The following is a 23,010-nucleotide window of genomic DNA, read 5'->3' on the forward strand; positions in this document are numbered from 1 at the left end:
TAAAACTAAAACGGGCTCAGTCGCGTTGTCAAACGTCTCCGTTTTAGGGGCTTGAAAACGCCGGAGTAGTGCGGACGCTAGGCATAAACGTAGCAAGGTTTGTGTTTTAAAACAAAAAATTTATTAGTCTGTCTGACCTTTCTTTTTAAAAATGTTCAAATAAAACATAAAACAAGTCACATTACTTTGACACTAACATTTATGATCTTTAGTAAGAAAGTATGCCTTATAGATCTATGTCAGCCTAACAATGGTGCATATTTACGCTTTCTATTTGAGCTACATGGCTACACAAGTGTAAAATGCAAATGCTGTTTTGCAAAAGGTGGAGAAGAAGAGGAAGAAGTAGAAGAGGGAGCGACATGAGGTCAGCTCCTTTATGGAGGTAATCAGAGTTGTCTTCCTGTCTATTCTCCCCCTATTCACACAGCCTGGCCTTCATTCCCAGAGTGAAACTGGAAACCGAGGGTTTTGTTATGGGTTTACAGCTCCGGAGGACAAGGAGACAAACAAGACGGTGCAGAAAAAAAAAAAACGGCTGCCTATCCCCTGGAGTTGTTGCACTGCTGTAAAACTGACAATAAAGTTAGAAAAATAGTTTACATAAAAAAGTAAGAGTGGCGTTGCTTTGATGGAGATAGTGGTTTGATTGCTCAGTCTCGTGTTAAAACTCATTAAACTAGTTTGTGAGGTTATACAATTGACGAACGCAACCACAATGGAAAAAGAGCCAAAGTTGTGGGTAGATGTCATGTCTCCAATGGAGAAACTGCTCAATTTGTACCCAGGGGGATGTTTGGAATGGTCTATGTAGCCTAGTTTTACAGCATGTCAGTGTAATATATCACTAATATGATTTTATGTAAAAAGATTTGACACATTCTTCTGATTTTCAATCACTTAGAATGTGGGAATCGGCTAAATGAGTGAATTATAAAGTAGGCCTATTGTGAGCAGACTTACGACCAGGAATGAAATGCATGGTATACCCACCAGAATAGGGTAGACTTGTCAATTAACCTGCTAATTTGTTTACCGTTTATATTATAGTGTCTTATCATTTTAAGCCCCATTCAAACTTTGCAGCAAAATCTATTGATTTCAATAGAATTGCTCCAATGAACAGAGCTCACAAATGCCAAGAAAATCTGCTAAATTATTTATGTAGAGTTCAACTTGGGTAAACTTTGATATATGAATTTGCCCATTGACCAAGAGCAAGCTATCTTGACAGAGCTGAACGGAGAGCCAGAGACCAAAACAGAGGAAGTCATATTAGCCTATAGGCTACTAGCATCCACTTTTATTTAAACTCCTCTGGCGTACCTGTAGTTTTGTAGACAGTAACGAGACTAGAGTCAATGATATGAACTTGTACCGTTAGAGGCCATGCTAAATAGCTAACTGACAGTTAGAAAGTCAGCTAGTCTTCAGAGTTACAGTATATGCCGTGTTTCCACTGCATGGTACAGCTCTGCTTGACTTAACTGGACTCACTTTTTGGTACCATATGCTTTTCTTTATTAATTTTCCACTGCGGATAGTAGCCTACCCCCTCAGTGTAGGTGGGATTCTCAGCGGAGATAGCCATAGTGACACTGGCTGCCATTTTTTTTTAAATTGGGGTCAAGTATATAAAAAAAATTGCGGTCGCTATTGGCAATAGCTTGGTAATATAACATTTGCAGGTTTGTGCAGGATGTCCCATGTCATGCTAGAGACGGTTATCTCTGACCAAACAGTGGTCCGTAGTGTTTTAACTCCACCTTTTAGTATCAGCTCAGCTCACCTGGAACCTCGACCAAGGTGGTACCAAAAAAAGGTACTATCCACAACGTTTGCTAATGGAACCACGAAAATAACCGTTCTCATGTGGAACAAATGGAACTGCTTGGTGGAAACATGGCTATAGTGACTGACAGGTTGCTGGCTGGCTAGTGTATCACAGGTTAACGAGCTAGGTTACCGCTGCGAGTATACTCACGTCACCAAACTTCTTGTATTTTGCAGAGATGGGCAGATTCAATTCGCTGTGCCACTTTCTGTTGTGACTGGGCCAGGGAACCAGATAATAATGTTAAGTCCAAAATAGAAATCTTGATGAGATGCTGGAAAGTGATGAGCACACGGGGGTAGAACAAAGACAATCTGGTAGGGCAACAAGGGAACCTAAGGGAGGACTAGTGGCAAAATCAGGGGCAGGAGGTTAATTGAGAGCAGGTGAGGAATAATCAAGTAGACGGGAAAACATACAGAGACCGGAAGTAGAACCAAACATGACACAAGAGGAGTAAAAAGTGATGCCAAGGGGTCTGACAAAGCATCAGTATTTGACAAGTTGGGATAAGAATGTGTTTAGGAGAGTTTAAGGGTGAAAAAAAGCTTAAATCTAAGGATGCTGGTTATATAAAAAGTGACCACACCTCTTTAAGAAAAGTCATCACTAACTCTAATATCTGACTATCTTTCTTTAAATGATTGTTCTTATGTTGGCCCCAAAACTGATCCCAAACCAGGTAAACAGGGAGGAAAAAAAGTATTGAATGTATTGAATATTTGTAGAGAACATGGGTCTTTAACAGGATCAGCCTGATCCAAAACTCCACATTGGTCAAATATCTCAGCAAGCCTACCTGTCGGTTGACCATACAGCAGACTCAAAGGTGCACTGATAGCGTAGGAGACTATCTATCTGTGTCTGGGGAGGCTCTTAAGGGTGGGGTGGGGGGGTCATCAGCATAGGAGGGAGGAGGAGGAGGAGGAGGGTGAGCAAACCGGCAACTGGCAGGTTAACCATCGTACTGGAGATGGGATGGAGGCTTCGGGGGGGAAGGTCGTGGAGGGAGGGAGGGAGGGTTGCAACTTCCACCCGGTGACTGGCTGACTGATGAAAAAAAAAAAAGAAAGTCCCTCATGACCCCCACCCTGTTGCCCCCCAGCCGAGAAGAGCCGGACGGGACTAAAGCCCCCCATTGTTGTCCCCTCACACAGGATCACCAAGGCCCCGGCACTGAGAGAGGGACGGGGGGTTGGAAAAAGGATGGGGCTGGTGTGGGAGGGGGTGAGTTTGGTGTGTGTGAGTGTGTTGTGGGGGGGGGGTCAGTCCGCCAGCTCAAACACAATCGTGTGATAGGACTTGGCCCTATCTAATCAAGGGCAGGAGGTCACTTCCGAACAACTGGGCAATAAAAGATTATTTCTGGCCACATAACAGAGGAGCCGTTGGAGGGGGGAGGTGGAGATAGAGAGAGAGGGAGGGAGGGAGAGAGACAGCAGAGGGGGGAAGGGTGGCTGTCTGTGAGGAGAGGAAGTGAATTGAAAAAAGCCAGCAGACGGGAACCATCTGTCTGGATGCATAGTCTAATCTAAAAAAAAAAGAAGAGGGAATGAAGGGGGAGGAGAGGGTGGATAAAGAAAGAAGCAAGCTTCCTCTTCTGCCTCGCAAACAAGCACACACAAATCTATCTATCAATCCATCTATCCATTTATCTAATGTGCATATGTGATGCTTTTTGTTGTCCTTGGTTGAGATATCAAAGGGAAAAACAGAACAAAAGTGGTTTGTAGGGGGCCTGGAATGCAGCAGCAAACACACAAAACTGTCCCCTGAGGCTGTTAAAAGAGGAACAAGGACGTGATCTTGTCAGGGTTAGGCTATGGGAGAGTAAGTTAAAGCAGCTCTGGGTTAACACGGCAGTATGTATCAGAAATGTTCTTCAACGTGAAGACTTTCCAGATGAAGTTTTTAAATTAGAGATGTTTTTTATGTAAGATAAACTATAAACTATGGTCTTTTTTTGGTATCTCTTGAACCATTCGGAGCATATTTGGGGATCAAATCTAACGACAACTGTCTGTTTCTAGCAACAGTCTCCAGTAAGAGCAACACTGAGACAAACACCCCGCTGATTTAATTAGCGAACGGAATACAAAATCACCAGCTATAGTCTATCGGGGTCTGTGAGGGCTGCCAAACGGCTTTTGCGCTAACTTTGCAGGAAGGAAGTGACACTTTGAATACTGATGAGTCAATCGCGTTGATGAAATAGGAGCCATTGATCAAGAAGCAAATCTCGTCTGTGGCCAAAATAACGCCTGGCCATTAATTACGAAAGGAGCCAGCTAAATAATTACCAATGGTCGTGTGTTGTATTGATCCGCAGGCCTCCTCCTCCTTCTCATCATCATCATCATCATCATCATCCCCTCCAACTGGCCTTTGTCCATAAAATGGCAAAGACAAGAGACAGGAAGGGGGCTTGGGGAAGAATGTGGTATCAGATAGCTGCTAACGCTGCATAGACACATAGCAGGTTAGGAGGAGGTGGGGGGGTGAAAGTTTTACACTACAGTTCCTGTTGGTGGGCGTGTGTACCCAGGAGCAAATGCTTCAGCCCCAATGAAACACCTCCGTCTTGAATGGCCTTCGACACCTGATAAAACACTGGGTCATCCCTACAGGCCCTTTATGGCTCCTGAGGAGGAAGGAGGTCGCTAAACGACTGTGTGTCCACTGACACGCCGCTCGTCTGACAAACAGGAAGCAGCAGTGTAGTTTTATCCAGCAAACATTCACCCAAAGTACAAAAAAACGTCTTCTTCTTCTCTCTCGATTTGATTTGGTTTTGAGATATTAGAAATTTCTGACATCGTTCAAGTACGAGAAGATCAATTTTAAATGTGTTTGTGCTACACTGAAAATGTGTTTCCAGAAACAATGTTCCAGTTATTTGAATAATCTACAGACTCACTGTCAACAGTTCAGTTTTCACAGGGACTATTTCTTCAAAAAATAGAAAGTAGTTCCACGTGGAAACTGTTGACAGTGAGGTCAATGGATTATCCATAGTAACCAGGACATCGCTTCTGCAAAGAAGCGGAGGTCTTTTGGTGTGGAGGCAGAAATTTCGGAGGAAACTATCTCAAAACTTTGGCAAATATACCCAAGAGTATCTACATGCTAGATACTACTAGAGATAAGGAAGTAAATGTGTTATTTTTAATGAGAAGATTTTGCCCAGCTACTAAATTGCTGCATTCAAGTTCATTTGTATTTGTAAAGGAGCATCTAATCTGTCAGGAAACCCCTCCATGAGATTTTCTAAATCTACTTTCTGCATGAAACAAGTTCTGTACCAGAAGTCAAGCAGATGAACTACAGTTACAGTAATGTGTATGTTCTGCAAACGATGGCTGTTCGGACCTCTCTGAGAGCCGCAAAATCTGTTGGCCGTTAAGCCAAAAACGGTCTTTATAATATCATCTCTGTTAGGTGAAAATATCACGTTTTAAGTTAAATTGAAGGATTACATGTTCCTCTGTGGGTTGAGAAAATTCTCCAAACCAAACCCTTTCAAAACCTGTTATATAAACTCTGAAGCGCGTGGTGGTCGAGGCAAACACAAGGCTGCTTTTCTTATTTACCTTTTGGATAAACAAGGTTTTTACCCAACAGCAGTATACTGTATATTTTTCAAGCATTTTGGACCTAGTGAATTATAGCAGTGACTTTATTAGGACCTGCACTCAAATGTTTTATGGCTATCTAATATTTTTTCAATGTCGTTTTAATCCTGTGGAGTCCGAGTGTGGATGTTGGAGCAGTTTCCAAAACACATGAACTCTCACATGTCGCTCCAGCACGCCGAGATCATCCAAAACCGAATATCTGAGGGAGATAGCTTCCATAAACTTTGGTCATCACGCTGAAGTCCAAAAAAGCCGCCTTCCTCTCCAAAACCCACCACCCCCACGTTTCCCCTGATTGCTAATTTCTATTTATATGCCATGAGGGGAAATAATGAAAACCAGATGAGGAGGCGGAGGAAAGCTGAAGCAGGCCTTTTGGTGATGAATGCTGTGGAGGAGGATGACTGTTTATAGAGTATCCTGCTCCATCGCGGCTCTGCCGGCAGCGGTGCCCTGGCTAAGAAAAGGACTGCCCCGGTAGGATGTGTGGGTTGGAGGTTCCACCGTGACTCACTTGGTAGTCATGCGTGTTTGCACTTGTATGGCCTCGAAAAACCCAAAGCTGCAGCAAGGGACCCGCCAAGCCTGACAACTCTAAATAGCATTACGTGGGCGTGTGGAGCAGCTAAATTTACTCTGAAACAAGTGCAAAGAGAAGGAGGAGGAGGGCGTTATGACCATTTATATCATTGAATTACTTAATACTGACTCAGATTTCACTTTTTTCACAGTGGAGTCCCGTGATGAGTAACATGTGACGCAGTTACAGAGCAGTTCACGTGGCAGGTTGACTGAACAGTTAAAGGAACTATTCACAGGCCTTTAAATGTTATTTTAGACACCTCCGCTGATAATATCAGAGATTTAAGAGACATGTTGAGGACTTAACAGAGCCAAGTTCTGGAAATGGTGGGAGTAGGATCTGTTTCCTTATTTGGCTTAGGCTGGGAAATATCAAGTAAACACTGTCTTCCTGTTCAGCACCTCCTGAATACAGTTTAGATCTCTTCCACCCCCCCTCATCCGTACAGGGGAACTATAGTGAAACCTGAAAAAAGGCCTCCTATTGTTTGCTATCATCCAGGAGCCAGGAGCAAATGGGGCTCGAATTGCAGCTCTGAAAGGTAACAGGAAATTGACAAATCGCTAATCCACTCTCAACTATTCAGGGCAACAAAAGGTACATTCCACCAAAAAGGGAAAGAAAAGCACATTAAGTACAGAAGGCCCATTTGGAGGGACGGTTCATTTAATGCAAACTGCTGACAAACTGGAATAAGACTGCATGCTAGTCAGTCTCAGTGAAAGCCTGGTCAGCTAAATGACAAAAGCAACAAGATACTTCCTTTGTGCTCATGTTTACTGTTTAGCTTCTTATCTGTGGAGGATTTAAAACCTTTTTACTCCTCAAAAGCTGCAGCTTTTAACTGTGGGGCTTCAAGTTAAATCAAGAGGTTCATATTCCCGTTTAGCAAAAACTCTGAATCCAAAGATCCCAGGCCTGCTGCACAGAGCACCTGAGGGCACCACCGTCACATGTAGCTGATTATAGACATGTTGTTTTCCTGCCAACCCTGCAGTTTTCCAAACCTAAGCCAAAGTATATTTTTTTTCCCCCTTTGTCCCAGAGAAATTCCTGGTCACAGTTTGTGTTTCCCCAACTGTTGGCATTTCTGGCTGACCAACCAACTTTCAAAGTGATGATCTCATCCCCTGGGGGCCCGGAGGTGGAAGAGGGGGAGTGGGTGTCAGTGGGGGGGTCAGCGGACTTCCCATGTGATAAATTCACTGACAAAAAGAGGCGGCCAAATGGGTGGGGGGTGTGTGGGTCGAGGTGGGGGCTGGATCTGCCCCTGTCGTTGCCTTTAGTGCAGGAACCACGCCATAAAAGCCCAGCATTGATAGCCCCGGTTTATTATCTTTGAACAGGTGGCCCGGCTACTCGTAATGGTTGCTCTCGTTTCTCAAGGCACACACTGTTGGGCTCCACAATATGGAGACCATTTGGGAGTTTGGGAACATCCCGATCTAGCCGCATTAAATCCCAGGGAGTAAACTACAGTGCATAGTTTTGCGGTGACTTGTTGGCTGGTGAGTGGAGTGGGGGGGCTTAGCAGGAGAGTTACTTCCTGTGAGCATAACTCATGGAAACGTGGAGGCTCTGTTGATGCTATAGCAGCTTCAGGGCTAATCGTGTCAATGACCTGTATTGTTTAGCTTTCAAGGTTACCGAGGAGAATCGCAGCAAAGAAGCCCTCCAAGAATGTAAACAGTCACATTTCGAAGCTACAAGCTGTTTCTACTCACTGCTGATTTTTTTTTTTTTTTTTTTTACCAGGAATTCCACACCCAGCGTGAACATACACACACATGCACACACATAAAACAGCGATTTGCTGTTCGCCATTGAACTCAAACTCATGAAAATTCCCTTAAAATCATCCATCAGTCAGATCTTTCATTCCTGTTTCTCAGCAGCTCAATCAAGACACCAGACGTTGGTTTTTTTTTTCATTAATTAATATATTTTCTGCATTAAAGTTAACATAGTTTTCTTTTGTGCCACCCTTTAATTTTTCAGTAAGTATTTGATATTTTGTTATATTCAGACATGAGTAAATTTAAGACTGTCTCTTGCAATAAATATCATAAAATAATAGAGCTTCACATAATAAATATTTTTTACAACAAAAAAAATGTTTTAACAGACATTTTTTCTTTTTAAAAAATAGCCAGAATTCCTCTTATGGATTTTGAGCATACAATTTACACAAAAATAAAGAAAACAAACAAACATGGGAGAATGCCACAGAATGTGTATGAAAAAGTTCAGATGGGTGGAAGGAGAGAAACATATCCAAGTGGAGAAAAAAAAAATACTATGAGATGGATGTGCTTTCGTTAATGCAACATGAGCATAGGAACCACGGTTTTAGTGTGGTAGCAACCAATAAATTCAAACATACCTGCTTGCTATGAATACCAGGTAACAGCTACATAATTGCCCTATAGTAGATCGTCCTTCACAGATTTGGTGAGAGGCAGCTCCCACTGTGGCACACAGACCCAGAGGAAACTGCCTACCTAAAACGGAAGAAAAACTTTTTTCATATATATAAAAAAATAGTGTTAATGAGGAGCTGAGGATAGACATAGAAACAGTTAAGGCAAACACTGGTCTGTAAAAACATGGTCCTGATCCAGAGAAAATAAAAATAATTGAGTGGTTTTCGTTACTCCTTTGCTTAGCTCCTTAGGTTTCCGCAGCGAGGAGGGGGAGGCTGGTGGGAGGTGCTTAGAATGTTTGATAAACATTAATTTGTGACTATCATCATCATTATCATTGTCATCATAAGATCCACATCAAGAGTCTCCCGCGCACACGCACTCACAAACACACACAGGGGCCGATCAGGAAGGTTTCTCCTGGGTCTGTGGGGCCCAGCTCTCCAGTTTGCAATAGACAGTGTTGGAGTTCTTGCAGCGACAGCCGGGCCTGTTAACCCGGTCGTAGCAGCCCTGGCACGCCTTCAGACACCCCTTGACAGGTGGGTAGCATAGCAGACAGGGGAAGAGTACCGACATTAATCCCATGCACAGGAAACGAGAGCAGCAGTGGGAGCGTGACAGCGAGCAGGGGTGGTCGGCGCACGAGTCGCCCTCATCGTCATTGGAGCAGTGGTAGAAGATGCCCTTGACCAGGCACATGCACGTGCCGTGCTCCAGCGCGCTCTCGGCCGAGCAGAGGCACTGGCCGTTGCACGCCAGACACGAAGGCAGGCTCCTGGGTGCTGTACAGTCGCTGCACTTGCACTTCCCACAGCGCTCGCAGATGAACTGGTGCCCGGCGGCGGCCACCACCCCGTTGCCGGAGACCGAAAAGTCTGATTTCCCTTTGCCTTGGGGCTTGAGTGGAGCCTCTAGTGGAGGCTGATGGAAGTGAGGTCCCTGCTGGGGCTGCGATAGGGCCTTGGGCTTGGGCTGAGTCCGAACAGGCCGGTCCGCTCTGTGGTGGTGCTGTAAGCTCGCGCCGGGCCTGGTGGGGGGCGAGCGTGCCAAGAGTCCCTGTTCAGAGGAGGCGCTGCTGTTGCTCCCTGAACTGGCGGCACTTCCTGTGCTAGTGGAGCGACTGAGCCCCGGCGCCCGGGACCCGCCGTACTGCTGTCCCCCGGCCACGACCACCACGCCGCCGCCCCCGACGTGATGGTGGTGACCTGACGGCCGGTGCTCATAATTGTTGTTCACATTGACGAGGATGACCTCGTGAGTTCTCTCCTGCTTGTCCTGGGGCCTGGGGACCATGCGGGGTGCTGGGGGCCTCCGTACCACCGAGGGCCCCTCGGTGTACTCGTTGTTGGAGCGGATGGCCTTGATTTGGTCCAGGGAGAGAATGGCGGCATGCTGGAGCTCCCGCTCGTAATCCGACCTCTGCCGGCTCTCTAGGGAAGGCTGCTGGATCACCACTAATGAACCGCCGGGGCCATGTTGACTTTGGAGCTCCATCTGGGGGGATCACCACTTCCGACATTCACCGTGGACTTGGCATGCATCGGAAAACCTGCCAGAGGGGGGAAGAGAGGCCAGGGGAGAGACAAAGGAGAGGCAGAGGAGGGAGGGAGACATCATCAGACAGAGACAAAACATGGCATAACTGGCAAACACACACTGTCCTGATGGAAGACGGGTTGACACGGCCATTTCAAATTCAAAGCCAAGTGGAAACCAATCAGTCTCATATCATTATCCCCTAAACCAAAACATAAGAAGGATTCTGCAGCAGCAGAAATAGTTTGTATTATTGTTTGAAGTGCAATATTTGAAGGAGTATTTAAAGTTGACTCAGACTGACTGTTTTCATCCTGTCAACATGACAATATGTCACTTTTGATCCCCTTAAGTGAGGCAAAAAAAAAAAGTTGACTATTAACAAGACTTTTTGTACCTTCCTCCCCAATAACACGCACACATCTAAACTTCAGTAGGCCCTACAAATACTTCCCCTCCTCATTTACATTTGTATGACTAGTTAACATTTAAATGCACCGCGAGGAGACGAAATGAGGACGCGATCCAAGGGAACTAAATGAGCTGCCTCACTTAGTATTCTATTACTACACCAAAAGGGATTTCAGGGAAATGGGGGACAAAAGTAGAGCAAAAAAAAAAAAAAAGGTCAGACCAAGTTCCGACAAAATACCGACTTTGGTTGAAAGTTGTCGGATTAAAAACTACAGCAAGACACGGATTTTGAAGTTTATTTGAAGCATAACAATTTGTCTAATAACTGTGTTTATGTCATAAACACCATCAGGAATTTGTGTTGGAGGCTTCGTGGATGTTATGAAGCAACACCGACCTGCACGAGGCCAAAACCTCATTAAACCTCACACACACTGCAGCCAGGAGCTGATTTTGATCTCTTATTGCGCTTTGTAAATAAGCAAACTTGTTGTTTTTTTAAGAACTTTACGCGTCAGAAGGCGCACTATTAATAGGATTATCCGCACAGAGCGCGTTCAAAAGGAGGAGACGTCGTGCGCAGTAATAAAAGCAGGATCCTATAAAAACACACAGAGAGCCGGAGATCAAGAGACATTAAGAGGACGCATCCAAATAGACGGAGGAGAAAAAACTTATGAATGAAAACAACCGCCGTGCATGGGGGGATGGGTGTTTGTTACAGCAGAAGAGAAGAGCCACGGAAGGACACATGCAATGGAGAGATCCATCAACTTCAACCAAACTAATCGCGATTCATTTAGTGTTTTCCCTGTGCCAAAACGCACAGAAAAATTACACAGAAAGTCTTAGGATTTGTGCACCAGCGTTAACAAAAACATTTAGGTCGCTATATGTGCGCTACTATCGGATAATAAACTGCGTAAAAGCAACATAATAAAACGTAAAACAAGTGTGAAATAGTAAAGGAAGATACGTACCTATATGCAACCATCCATAACGTCGAATCCATCAACCCAAAATAGTCAATAACCAAAACTCCATCCACAAACGACTATAATAAGGTCTGATGCATAACATTCACATTCACAGCCTGTTAATCCAAGTGTATCCCTTTCTTTTGCGTTATTATTCCCTTTTTTTCTTGGTTTAGTTCAGCAGAGAAGTTCAGTTTTTTACGCATGCATCCGTCTCTCCCAGGATAAAACAAAGTAAATCCACGGTGGAGCACTTGGGGAGGCAAAAGAAGAAGTCCCGCAGGAATTGTTGTAAAATATAGGGAGAAAAAAATGCGTAAAACGTGTCGGAGAAATGAAATATCCAAGACTTTTCCTCCCTATCTTCTAGTCTCTGTGGAGAGTGTGAGTTGGAGCTCTTGTGCTGTTTACTTCTTCTTCTTGTTGCGGAGAGTCTCAGTCTGCGCTCGCAGCAGAAAAAGAAGAAGAAGCGTCGTTTTGGGTCGCAGAGAAGCGGTGCTCTCTCTCTCTCTCTCTCTCTCTCTCTCTGCAGCTCTGCGGGCTCCTGTTCACCACTCACTGAATGAATGGGAACGCAGAGCTCAGTGTTTGCTCGACAAGCCAACTCCCATTGGCCCATTCACTCCACTGAAAAAGGATACATCGCATCCGCTCCTGATTCATTGGGCAGATGTGGAAGGCCGGGCGATAGAGATGTGTGCACTAGTTTAAGGTGGACTGGGAGGGTTTTTATTCTAGTGGTGTGGCTCTATGTATGAGGGGGGGCTGGAAAAAAAACCTACTAGTTTCCGTTCTTGTGGGTTATGAATAATGATGTGAATGAGGTTAATGTGACTAATAGTGATGTAACAAAGCATTTATTTATATACTTGCTGATTTGTCATTTTCTGGTTGGTGTGTTCCTTAGACACACAACATGAAATGACAAGTAAAAGCACATTTAAAAAAAAATAAATACATTTTATATGTATTGATTTTTTTGCTCTGCTTCTAAAATAAATTGAAATACCATGCTGGTACCATGCTTATTATTTTTTATTATTTTTTTAATTTTTTTATACATTTTAAATTTATTGAATTTATTTTTTGCTCCCCTTCTAAAATAAACTGAAATACTTAATTCATATGACTAATAGTGATGTAACAAACCATTTATTTATATACTTGCTGATTTGTCATTTTTCTGCTTCACACTCCTTAGACACACAACATGAAATGACAAGTAAACGTTTTTTTATATATTTTACATTTATTGAATTTTTTTTTGCTCGGCTTCTAAAATAAACTGAAATACAATGCTGGTCCCGAACAAATAGAAGTTATTATAAAGCTTTAAAGCATAATACCATAAGGCATTTTGATGTTTTCTGATCATATGTTTAACAGAAGTAGCCTAAATGGAAGTACAATTTATTAACTATCTAATAAACATGATTCTAACTGAAGCATTGGGGTGAGATGAAACTACTAGTTTCTGTTCTAGTGGGTTATGAATAATGATGTGAATGAGGTTAATGTGACTAATAGTAATGTAACAAACGCACCATTTATTTATATACTTGCTGATTTGTCATTTGCCTTAGACACACAACATAAAATGACAAGTAAAAGCAAATTTGTAATACATTTTACATTAAATGATTTGCTCTGCCTCTAAAAATAAACTGAAATACCATGCTGGTCCCTAAAAGATAGAAGTTATTATAAGGCTTTAAAGCATAATACCATAAGGCATTTTGATGTTTTCTCATCATATGTTTAACAGAAGTAGTCTAAATGGAAGTACAATTTATGAGCTATCTAATAAACTGAATAAAACATGATTCTAACTGAAGCATTTGGGGTGAGAGATGAAGGCTGAAACTTAAATGCAGCAAATATGTTTAATTATTTAACATGTTAGGGAACCGAAAATGACCAGTTTGACAAATATTTTGTCATATGTAATATACCAAAACTTTTTTTCCTATATGTATGTAATTAAAATGGTTTATAAACAGGGTTCCTCAACAAAGATAATGCATTTTCAAATTAAAGTTAATAATCTATGTGGTATTTAGCAGTGCATTGAGGACACAAACACACATATTAAAGTATTGTAATATTCTTAAAAGTGAATCAAAGTCAGCCATGCAGGACTCCATTAAAAGACCCCCAGCTGCTGGAGTCTCGCACAGACAAACTGTGAGTTTATAGAGAATTCAGGGAGGAAACATCAACAGGATGTCTCTTCTCTGCTCGCTTGTGACGACACCAGAGGAAATAAAAAATGTGTCACCATGAGCCTGCAGCTTGCATAACTCCTCTGATATGGACATTTTCCCACCAATTCAACAGTTCCATGGGTCGACTTTTTGCATGGTGGGTGGGGGAGATGGTGGTGGTGGTGGTGGTTGGGGGTTTAGTCCCGGACCACCTTAAGAAAAAAGCAGCCCTGCAGCCAGGGGAAAGACTCCCCCCCACCCTCCTCTTCCTCCTCCTCCTCCTCCTCCTCTCTGTTCCTGACTGTCTGGTTTGATTGGTGTCGCGGATGCGCTACATCCGGATCCATGAGAAAAGGAAGTTCAATACAAAGTCAATTTATCCTATTCAAATGGAAAAATCAATAGATGAATGACCTCCAGTGCCATTTGGGGTCAGAGCATGTTTAAAGGGAGAATAGTGATGGAGTTAAAGCGACTGACTGGATGTTAACATTCAGCTTGTTGGTGATAAAGCAGATCCTGGTCGACCGACAGATGGCCGCCTGGATCCCTCTGCTCTTAGTGGTCGGAAGTGCGGACGGAAATCTCACGATTACAGCAATTAGCTGATTTTCCATGGATGGATGTGATGAATATACCAGCCGGGGCTGCTTTTCTCCCCTCGAGGATATGATGGAGCAGTGGTTCCACAAACCATGCAGGGCTTTAGGAAGCATCAGGGATCCTGGTGGAAGGGGGTCCAGAAGGTCCCCAGATAATAATAATAGGCTAATTCCACTATTTAATTCCATATATGTTATTATTACAAGGGGGGACATAATGTAATATTCTGATTAAAGGGGCCATGATGTACGTTATATAAGCATTTATAAAACAATTTATAGGATTCTTGTCAAATATATGGGCCTAAAGTCTTTTCTGTCTGGGTGAAAACATTTAAAAACTTGTGATTTAACCATGCAGTTTAAAAAAATCCCATATGGAACATACTTTTTTGAAGAGCCACACATATTTAAACTTACAAATAATACAAAAGTTGCACTAAAATATGCAGAAAAGACAGCAAAAGCTGCAGAGCTAAATCAGACCAATGCATGGAGAAGTCTTAAAATCCAGTCCAAACCTGCTCCCAGCTCAATTTTGCACCGACTAAGAGTGCATTTGACATTATTTTATGTGAATTGCATGGTTTTTGAATAAAATGTGTGTATTTTAGAGACTTTTCTAAGCAGTCTAATTCAGCTGTAAACTATTAGACCTGTATTAAATATCACCATCAGAGCTTATTAACATATTTGTGACTCTTCTTTCTCCTGTAATGTTCTTTTGCTATTAAAAAACAAGGCAACCCAGGGCAATGAATATATATATATATATATATATATATATATATATAATGCATTTAATACATTATTCATATTTCATATGATGAAACATGACACTTCAGCTCATGTCTCAAACCCCAAAAATAAAACAATATTGTGCTGTTGAGCTAACATACAAAAAACAGTCCGGATTTCAACAAGCAATTCGGGGAAATTTTTTATTACATAACATGTTTGGCTGGTGGTTGTTTCAGTTTCTCATCATTTGTTAGTAACTTGTCCAGCAGACCGGGGCAGTTGAAAACCTTTTCTTTTAAAATAATATCAGAATTACACGGAAAACAAAGTTCCTTAGTATTGCCTTGGTCCACAGCAGCGAGGTCAGAAGAAGCACAGGCCGCTCTGTTGCTGCTGATAGCTGATATACGACTGGATGAGAGAGTCGGGGATCCGGGGCTTCACAGTGTTCAGGGCTCTTTCAAAGTGTCTGGCCTCGACGTGCTGAGCTTTGATGTCCTCTTGTAGGGCCAGGAGGGCAGCCTCTCTGCATACTGCTGTTATCTGGGACAGGAAACAGACACAGATATATTCAGCTGTCAGGCAGCAGAGCTCTCCGTCCACCGAACGCCACAGTTAGAGGCTGATCGACTTCAACCACAGACCGTTGAGGGTAGATGTGGTATGGTACTGGAAAAGTGCTTTATTTACCTGTCACAGAGAAATGCCTTTATCTCGTAAACATCAAAAGCATTGTGGTACAGAGGGACAAACACAAATCAAACTGTCTACAATGTCTACAACTAGATCTGTACTAAACAGACCTGGGAGACGCAAATCTAGAATGACCATCCATTACACTGGGAACAAGGACGCATTTGATCCTGTCTAGAAAGTAAAATATTTTTTTAATTTAAATTAAAGTAGCTTCTGTGTTCTATACAAGTGACATTTTACAATGAGTGCAAGAGAGGACTCACATTCACTTCCTTTGATTCCTTGATGATCAACATGATGAAGCTGTAGAACTGTTCATATTTTAAATTTCAAATTCAAAATTGGCGGGACGAGTAAGACGTAAGAGCTGCAAGCTCTGTAAAAGTGCATGTGCAAATGACTTAAGTATTTTTTTTGTATGTGGCATAACTAAAAAAAACTGTATGGTAGAAGAAAAATAAGAAAAGAGCCAAATATGTATGCTGTGTATTTCAAAAATATGAATGAAATGTGAGGAATAGTCAGAAGGTCTCCACTTTGAGGTTGAAAGTGAAAAGGGTGTGAATGAGTATGAGCATGGTGAATGACATAGTTACTTTCTAACTTGCTAAAAAGGCTCTGTTCCTACTGAGCCCACTCTCCCCTACTGTAGGTAGAACAACTGTAGTTTAACTAATAGGATTATTTCTGCATCTGGAGCAGCTCTTTCAATGAAAACCAACATTTGTGATCTGCCATGTCTAAAGTGTAAATACAGTACTCCTCCTGCAGCCTCAGTACTGATGGAATTATGCAACGGCTGACATGGAGGAGTGCTGCAGGCAGCGCGGGTGACCTTTGGGAGAGATTGTGCACACGGCAGAAGGAATGACTCACTTCCGAATCGGTGGCGATGGCTGATGAAGGCCAGGCACCTTTCCCAGCAGTGCCACCCTCCCTCCCTTTCTAGAAAGCACAGCTTTGTTCTGAGCCGAGGCAGCTTTCACAACTCCCTCCAACAAGAGAGCCGCGCAGGAAACTATTCGCCTGTACAGCCGCTGATAACGTCTGCTGGGAGGTTAGTGGGACAGGCAGTCATGTGACGCAGCAGAGCTGTGGAATATTGAACAGTGGAAGCATGCAGAGCGATGTGGGTCCTCTGAAATTGTTCACTGGACCGAAGCAGCGCTGGTCACTGCTCTTCCCTCTGCAGCTGCACTGCGTGACATGAGAGCTGATACTGAATATGCATGTACACTGAGCAGGAGAACGGTTTACAACTAATTATGTTCAGCTTTTATTTTGAAAAATAAACAAACAAGTAAAACTTATGAAGGAAAAAAATGCTGAAGGTCCGATAATAAAAAAAAAAAAAAATGCTTGTTTTGTGCAAATGTATGTATATATTTATTATTAATCAATTAACAACACAAAAAAATTAAAAATATTGTCCAGAAACCCTCACAGGTACTGCATGCAAGGCAACAACAGCTGTCAGTGTGTCAGTGTGCTGACTTGACTATGACTTGCCCCAAACTGCATGTGATTATCATAAAGTGGGCATGTCTATAAAGGGGAGACTCCTGGATACCCATAGAACCCATTTTCACTCACATATCTGGAGGTCAGAGGTCAAGAGACCCCTTTTGAAAAAGACCATGCCAGTTTTTCCTCAACAAAATTTAGTGTAAGTTGGGAACGTTATTTAGCCTCCTTCCCGACTCTAACTGAGGGCATTCATTATAAAGGAGCAGTGTGTAGGATTTGGCGGCATCTAGCGGTGAGGTTGCAGATTGCAACCAACTTAAACTTCTCCCATGTGCCGAGCGTGTAGGAGAGCTACGGTGGCTGACGCGAAAAAGTGAAAACGCAAATGTCCCTATCTAGAGCCAGTGTTTGATTTGTCCTATCTGGGCTACTATAGAAACATACTGTATAGTGGCCGGCTCCATGAAAAGGACCCGCTCCCTATGTAGTTATAAACGGCTCATTCTAAGGTAATGAAAACAACAATTCTTACTTTCACGTGATTATACACTAAAGAAAACACATTATATTCCATTTCTGCCAATAGATCCCCCTAAATGCTACACACTGGTCCTTCAAAACAGTTTTTCATGATTGTCCACACATCAAAAGTACATGGAGGTATACTGCAAGTGAAGAGTCTCATTTCAAAACTAAGTTTATCATTCAGTATTTGAAAAAAATATATTCATCTAGAATATCAATAATAATGTTGAAGTAGAAACAAGTACTAGGAGTATTCTAATGTTTTTCACCAGCAACATTAAAATGCAGTGAAGTCAACATTTGAAATCATCACCTTTGAATGAATACATCAACAGAACGTGACATCATCTGAAACTCATTCAGTGCACAGACTTAGTGGAGACAGGAAAAAACACCGCAGAGGTTGTCAACTGTTAAAGCACATGACGGTCATGGCGTTTTTCAAGGCTGGAGAGTAAAATGAGGGGAGATGGCTGTTGGAGTGTGCTCTGGCCCCAGCTAGCATGCACAGCTCAGGACAGGTGCTTTGCAGATGTCAGGATGTGAGGCCTATTTCCCCCCCCTTATTCTTCTGTTTCAAGCCAATGAGCAACATGATTTAAGCAGGGTAAACACACAGGGCCGGGGTAATTTTCTATGAGGGTTTCCCATCATTCAAGTCATTAAGGCCTGTCAGTAATAATGATGCAAAACAATGAGGCCATGCATCCCGTATCCCTGTTTACAAACGGAGCGAGGGGCGAGCGAGCAAGGAAAGGAGTCGGCGAGAGAGAGAGAGAGAGAGAGAGAGTGAGAGAGATGCCACATGTTGGAACAATGTGATTTAGTGTTGTTTCCAAGCAACACCCATAAACAGGAACAGACAAAAACGCTGCAGCACAATCAAACTGTAATTTCTTATTTACGTTGAAAAACTCCACTTTCAGGACATGTTAGCCCTCCTCGTGCCTCAATCTCATGATTCAACGGTTAATAATTATTTGGTTGTTTACTTCCACAACACCCCTCGGGTTTATTAAAAAAAAAGGGGGGAAAAAATGTCCGGAGCTGCTCTGAAGTACACAAACGACACACATACACACACACACACAGGCCCCCACATTCATGGTCGCTGGGTTTATGAGCTGGTCTGTGAAGGCGATCAACAAGCCAGTGTTTCCCGCTGTGTGTTTGCCCGTACAGGCCTTGAAAAAAAATAAAGCCACAAAGGCAAACAGGGCAAGCGAAAGAGCCAGTTTGTTTGTAAACGTGCAGGCATTCCTAGACCGGAGCCAAAAGTCCAGCGCCGACCCCCCTCCAGCACCACCTTGATACCCCTAACCCCCCTCCACCCCCGAAAACAGCAACCCCCTAACGATGGCCCCCCGCGCTCCTCAGAGGGAAAAAGAGGAGGAAGGAGAAAAACTGCAAATGCACAGAAATGATATGTGTGTGTGCGGGGGGGTCGGTGGCCAAGAGCGCTGACTTTGTGGCAGGCCAAATAAATTATAGATCTCTCTTTTTTAAAAATGTTTTATAGCAATGCAGGCTTTATTTTTCATTCCCTTCATAAATTATGTCAGCAATCACTTAAATATATGGAGAGGGGGGCTAAGCTGATGCATTGCAGCGGCGGCTCTCTGGTGATGTGGGCGAGCTCAGAGTTGCTGGAGGTGGCGCGTAGCCAGTCGTAAAGGCAAAGCAAACAAAAAAAAAAAAAAAAAGTAATCATGAAGAGCCTCTCAGTTTGGAGACGGGCTAAAAAGTTGCTGACTCAAGATGACCCGAAAGTCGGGCCCTGATAGTGAGTCAAAGAGAGAGGTTTTGATGACGAAGCAAAAGCTTGTTTAAAGTCACAGTTTGTACAGTGAGCTCTTCCATCGCAACTGGTTCAGGTTAAAACAGTAATGCTTGTGATTAAACTCCTTCACTGACTCATTATCGTCAATCCATTTATTCAGCAGATGTTTGCTGTTGATACAAAACATCCTCTGTCACATCCAGATCTTCATTCCAGATTTTGAAGAGTGATGAAGAGTTTGACATTCAGGAAAAATGATGGCTGCTCTTTTCTTAATTGGTAGCACATCATGGCGCTACCAGTGTTGGTGTTGTCTCTCTTTTTGGGTCTGTTTAAGTCTACTGCGTTTTGTATTTTTTGGGGGGACAATTTTCGTGAAGAAAACAACAGCATTAGTCATTTGTGAAAAATCAACATGTTTACGCTTAACTGACACTAGTGGCTCTTGACAAAGCACCTGACTTTTACCCAATTCATTCCAACAGTCACTAGCCGTGCTTCCATTCAATTGTCAACTTAATTTTTAGTAAACTTTTAAAATGTCGCAAAATAGAAATGCGAATTAGGAACATTTCCATCAAGTCGTTTGGAGCGAATAGACTCGGCTACAGTGTAGTCCGATCAGAAGTTGGCGCTATAGTCTACACATGGCTGTAATCCGCCAGTAAACATCTCTTTTTCGACCACCTCAAGCGAGTGTAAAACCTTTTTGTGCAATTGAGGAAGTTTGATAGAATTTGGCCTTTTCCATACAGCTCTTCTAATGCGAGACCTCAAAATGCACATAAGAATATGTGAATGAAAACACGGCTAATGTTGGTTTCTTTTAAACATGATGACAAAGGATCCCTAACCTTAACAATGTAGTTATCTGAACCCAAATATCGATCTTTTTCTAACGCTAATCGGGTGTTTTTTTGTGTCTAAACCTGAACAAAGTTTAACCATAGCGGAGAGATTTTACAATGTATTTTGGTGTTTCATTTGTACTTCATGGTCTTCAAGTTCCTTTCAAATCAGGTCTCTTTTAAAAAATATATGAATGTCAGCTTTGGATAGGTTTTCCACACGTTCGTATTGGATCTGTGGAAAAAATATTTGACCCATGAATCAGTCCTCTGCTGGTGGCTGGTGAGAAGCTCCAATGGGGAAAGAGGAGACTAGATGCCTTGCTCAAGGGCACACTAATGGTAACTGCTGTGTGAGAACAGAGGTTCTCATTTATGAACCTGTAACCTTCCGGTCTTCAGCTCGATTCCTGTCAAGGCTATTTTAATTATATAATGAAGTTTGTTTCAGAGAGTTTTACAGTTTGTACAACATACCACAGAGTAGGGATCCCTCTTCAAGGACAAACAGATACAGTATGTAATCAATTTTAGATATGTGCAGAGTAGACAGTAAGTAGAAAAAGAATGTGGAAGAACATAATTACAATACTAAGTAAATAAAAAGTATGGCATGATGTAAGGTACTAAAGTATAATATATTCATGTCATCGCCTCTTGTCCTGACCAGAAGCATAAAGCTATAAGCTCTTTCCTCCACCACCAGCAGAAATGTCCGGAATCCTTATGTCAGTCATTCCACCTTAATAAAATATCAGCAGAGCCTCTTGAACCGCAGAGCTTTTAAATGGGTCGCTGGAAAAGTGATAGATACTCAATTGGAGCGCCCACCACATCCTTGTTTCCACATATTCCTCTAATGACAAGTTTCCCCTGGTGGTTCTTAAAACCCCTCTGAAAACCAAAGCCTCACATGCACCAACGTACAAAACACACACTATTCTTAAACACTAAAATGTATGCAAGGACATGTATAATGTATAATGTATAATGTTACTCTTCAGAATTGCTGTCAATAAGAGTCAAATGCAGTAGTGAAGAGGCAGCTGGTCAGATGACCATAATGACATGTTTTCGTTTGGTCTTTTCATACAGACGGGAAAAATCATTTAGATCTGCTTTTGATCTTCGAGTGGACTAAAGGTTTGTCTCTCTGAAAACAGATGGAGAGAGACAGACAGACAGAAAGAGATGCTAAGTAGAAGTCATTAAGAAAGTTTGAATTTAATATGCAAATTCAAAACTATAAAAAAATACTATTTTCATTTCCATTTCCAACATCGCCTTCAGGGGGCAGACATGTGCCGAGTGGAACAGCGCAAGGAGAAGAAGAAGTACGCGGTCTGGAAGAGATGGAGGGTTGGTTTAGCTCTTGACAGTAGACGACAACCATTGGGCCCAAAAATACTTTTTCCCATAGACTTACACTGGGAAAGAAATGTCTGTAAATCAGTGGATAATTATATATTTGTTTTAGAGAAATCAACTTCCCAGTACGAACACTGAAATAGCCCTTATTTAAATAATTAACCCATAAGTTGTAAGATGCAAATGTGAATGAGACCAAGGTTGGATCAAGGGCTGGGAGGCGAGGTCAAAGGAAATGCTGGTGTGCCTGCTCTCTGGGACTGGTGGATGCGAAGATCGCCGGAAGATCCGCGTAATTTTATACTCGGAAGTCAAGCTGTTTCTGCTTCATGCGCCACTGAGCAACTTTCACAGGAATGAACGAGGCCCCGCCTCCAACGCTCTATCCAGTCCCCTTTACACATCCATGACTACAACAGACGAGTCAAAGCACTACAAAAAACAACAGGATCAAATAGTCCATCAGGTCCTGGATCCTGGTCTCACAAATACTGGACTCAATTGTTCGATAGAATATAGAGAAATACGGAACTATTTCTCTTGCAAAGGGGAGAAAATTGGACACTGACGGACATGAAAACTACTAACGGAATTCAGTGATTTGTATGAAACCAGAAGTTTTATTCAGTTCTGCCGAATATGACATTAAGTTCAAGCCATTGATATAAATGTTGACGCTATAATGCATTTTTCTGTGGCAGTGCTGGATGGTTTCTGTTGGTTTTATAGTATTATTAAATGTTTAGCTTTGTCGATAACAACTTTCCAATAAGACATACTTTAAAGTGTTTGTAAGTTGTTTAGCTAATGGGTAATAAATCCCTTACTATTGCTTTATGTATTGGTAATAAGACATTAATCAGAACCTTTGTGTTGCCCAGTTGTGAAAAACCCCTTTGACCACTCGTCTTTTGGAAAGTACCGCTGCAGGGCATCAGGACCAGTATCAACTCATTAACAACTTATTAACAAATACAACTGGAGACTTGATGGATTACTGTTAAAACCAAACATTACTATCATTTGTGACTCCTCCATCACTTGCTAATAATCATTAAAGCTACATTTGAAGCTACAAAATGAATGGCTTATTAGAAAGTTGGACCCATATAACCCTACCTCTTATTAATGATTTACATAATATTTATAACTGTGAGCTTAATGGCTGATTAGAAAGTGAGAAGCCCATGGGTATTTATTAGTGGATCATTAACAGTTTCACTTCTATTGTTAGTCAATAATTAATAAAGGGTAAGGGGTCCAGCTTTCTAATAAGGTAGCGATATAGGTTTCTTACAATAAACTTATTCTGAATTAGTAAAGCCATTATAAAGTATGCTTTATTAGAAAGTGGTACCAGGTTTTGTATTAATA

At 42.2% G+C, this 23,010-nt stretch overlaps 2 protein-coding genes across 2 annotated transcripts in view; both read right to left on the reverse strand.

Annotated features, from left to right (window-relative positions):
• Positions 1–8,019: 8,019 nt before the first annotated feature.
• spry1 (sprouty homolog 1, antagonist of FGF signaling (Drosophila)) lies at positions 8,020–12,036 on the reverse strand. Its single transcript, XM_074649067.1, has 2 exons — positions 11,409–12,036; positions 8,020–10,027 (listed from the first exon to the last, which is right to left on the reverse strand). The coding sequence occupies exon 2, from the start codon at positions 9,970–9,972 to the stop codon at positions 8,881–8,883; it is 1,092 nt and encodes a 363-aa protein (XP_074505168.1). The 5' UTR covers positions 9,973–10,027; positions 11,409–12,036; the 3' UTR covers positions 8,020–8,880.
• A 3,105-nt stretch (positions 12,037–15,141) lies between these two features.
• Positions 15,142–23,010, reverse strand: part of afg2a (AFG2 AAA ATPase homolog A) — a 121,098-nt gene continuing 113,229 nt past the window's right edge. The window contains exon 17 of the mRNA XM_074649068.1: positions 15,142–15,495. Coding sequence (XP_074505169.1) covers positions 15,316–15,495 — 180 coding nt within the window. The 3' untranslated portion in view covers positions 15,142–15,315. The remainder of the gene's footprint in view (positions 15,496–23,010) is intronic.

This window comes from Sebastes fasciatus, chromosome 10, assembly GCF_043250625.1.
Source record: "Sebastes fasciatus isolate fSebFas1 chromosome 10, fSebFas1.pri, whole genome shotgun sequence".
NCBI lineage: Eukaryota > Metazoa > Chordata > Actinopteri > Perciformes > Sebastidae > Sebastes > Sebastes fasciatus.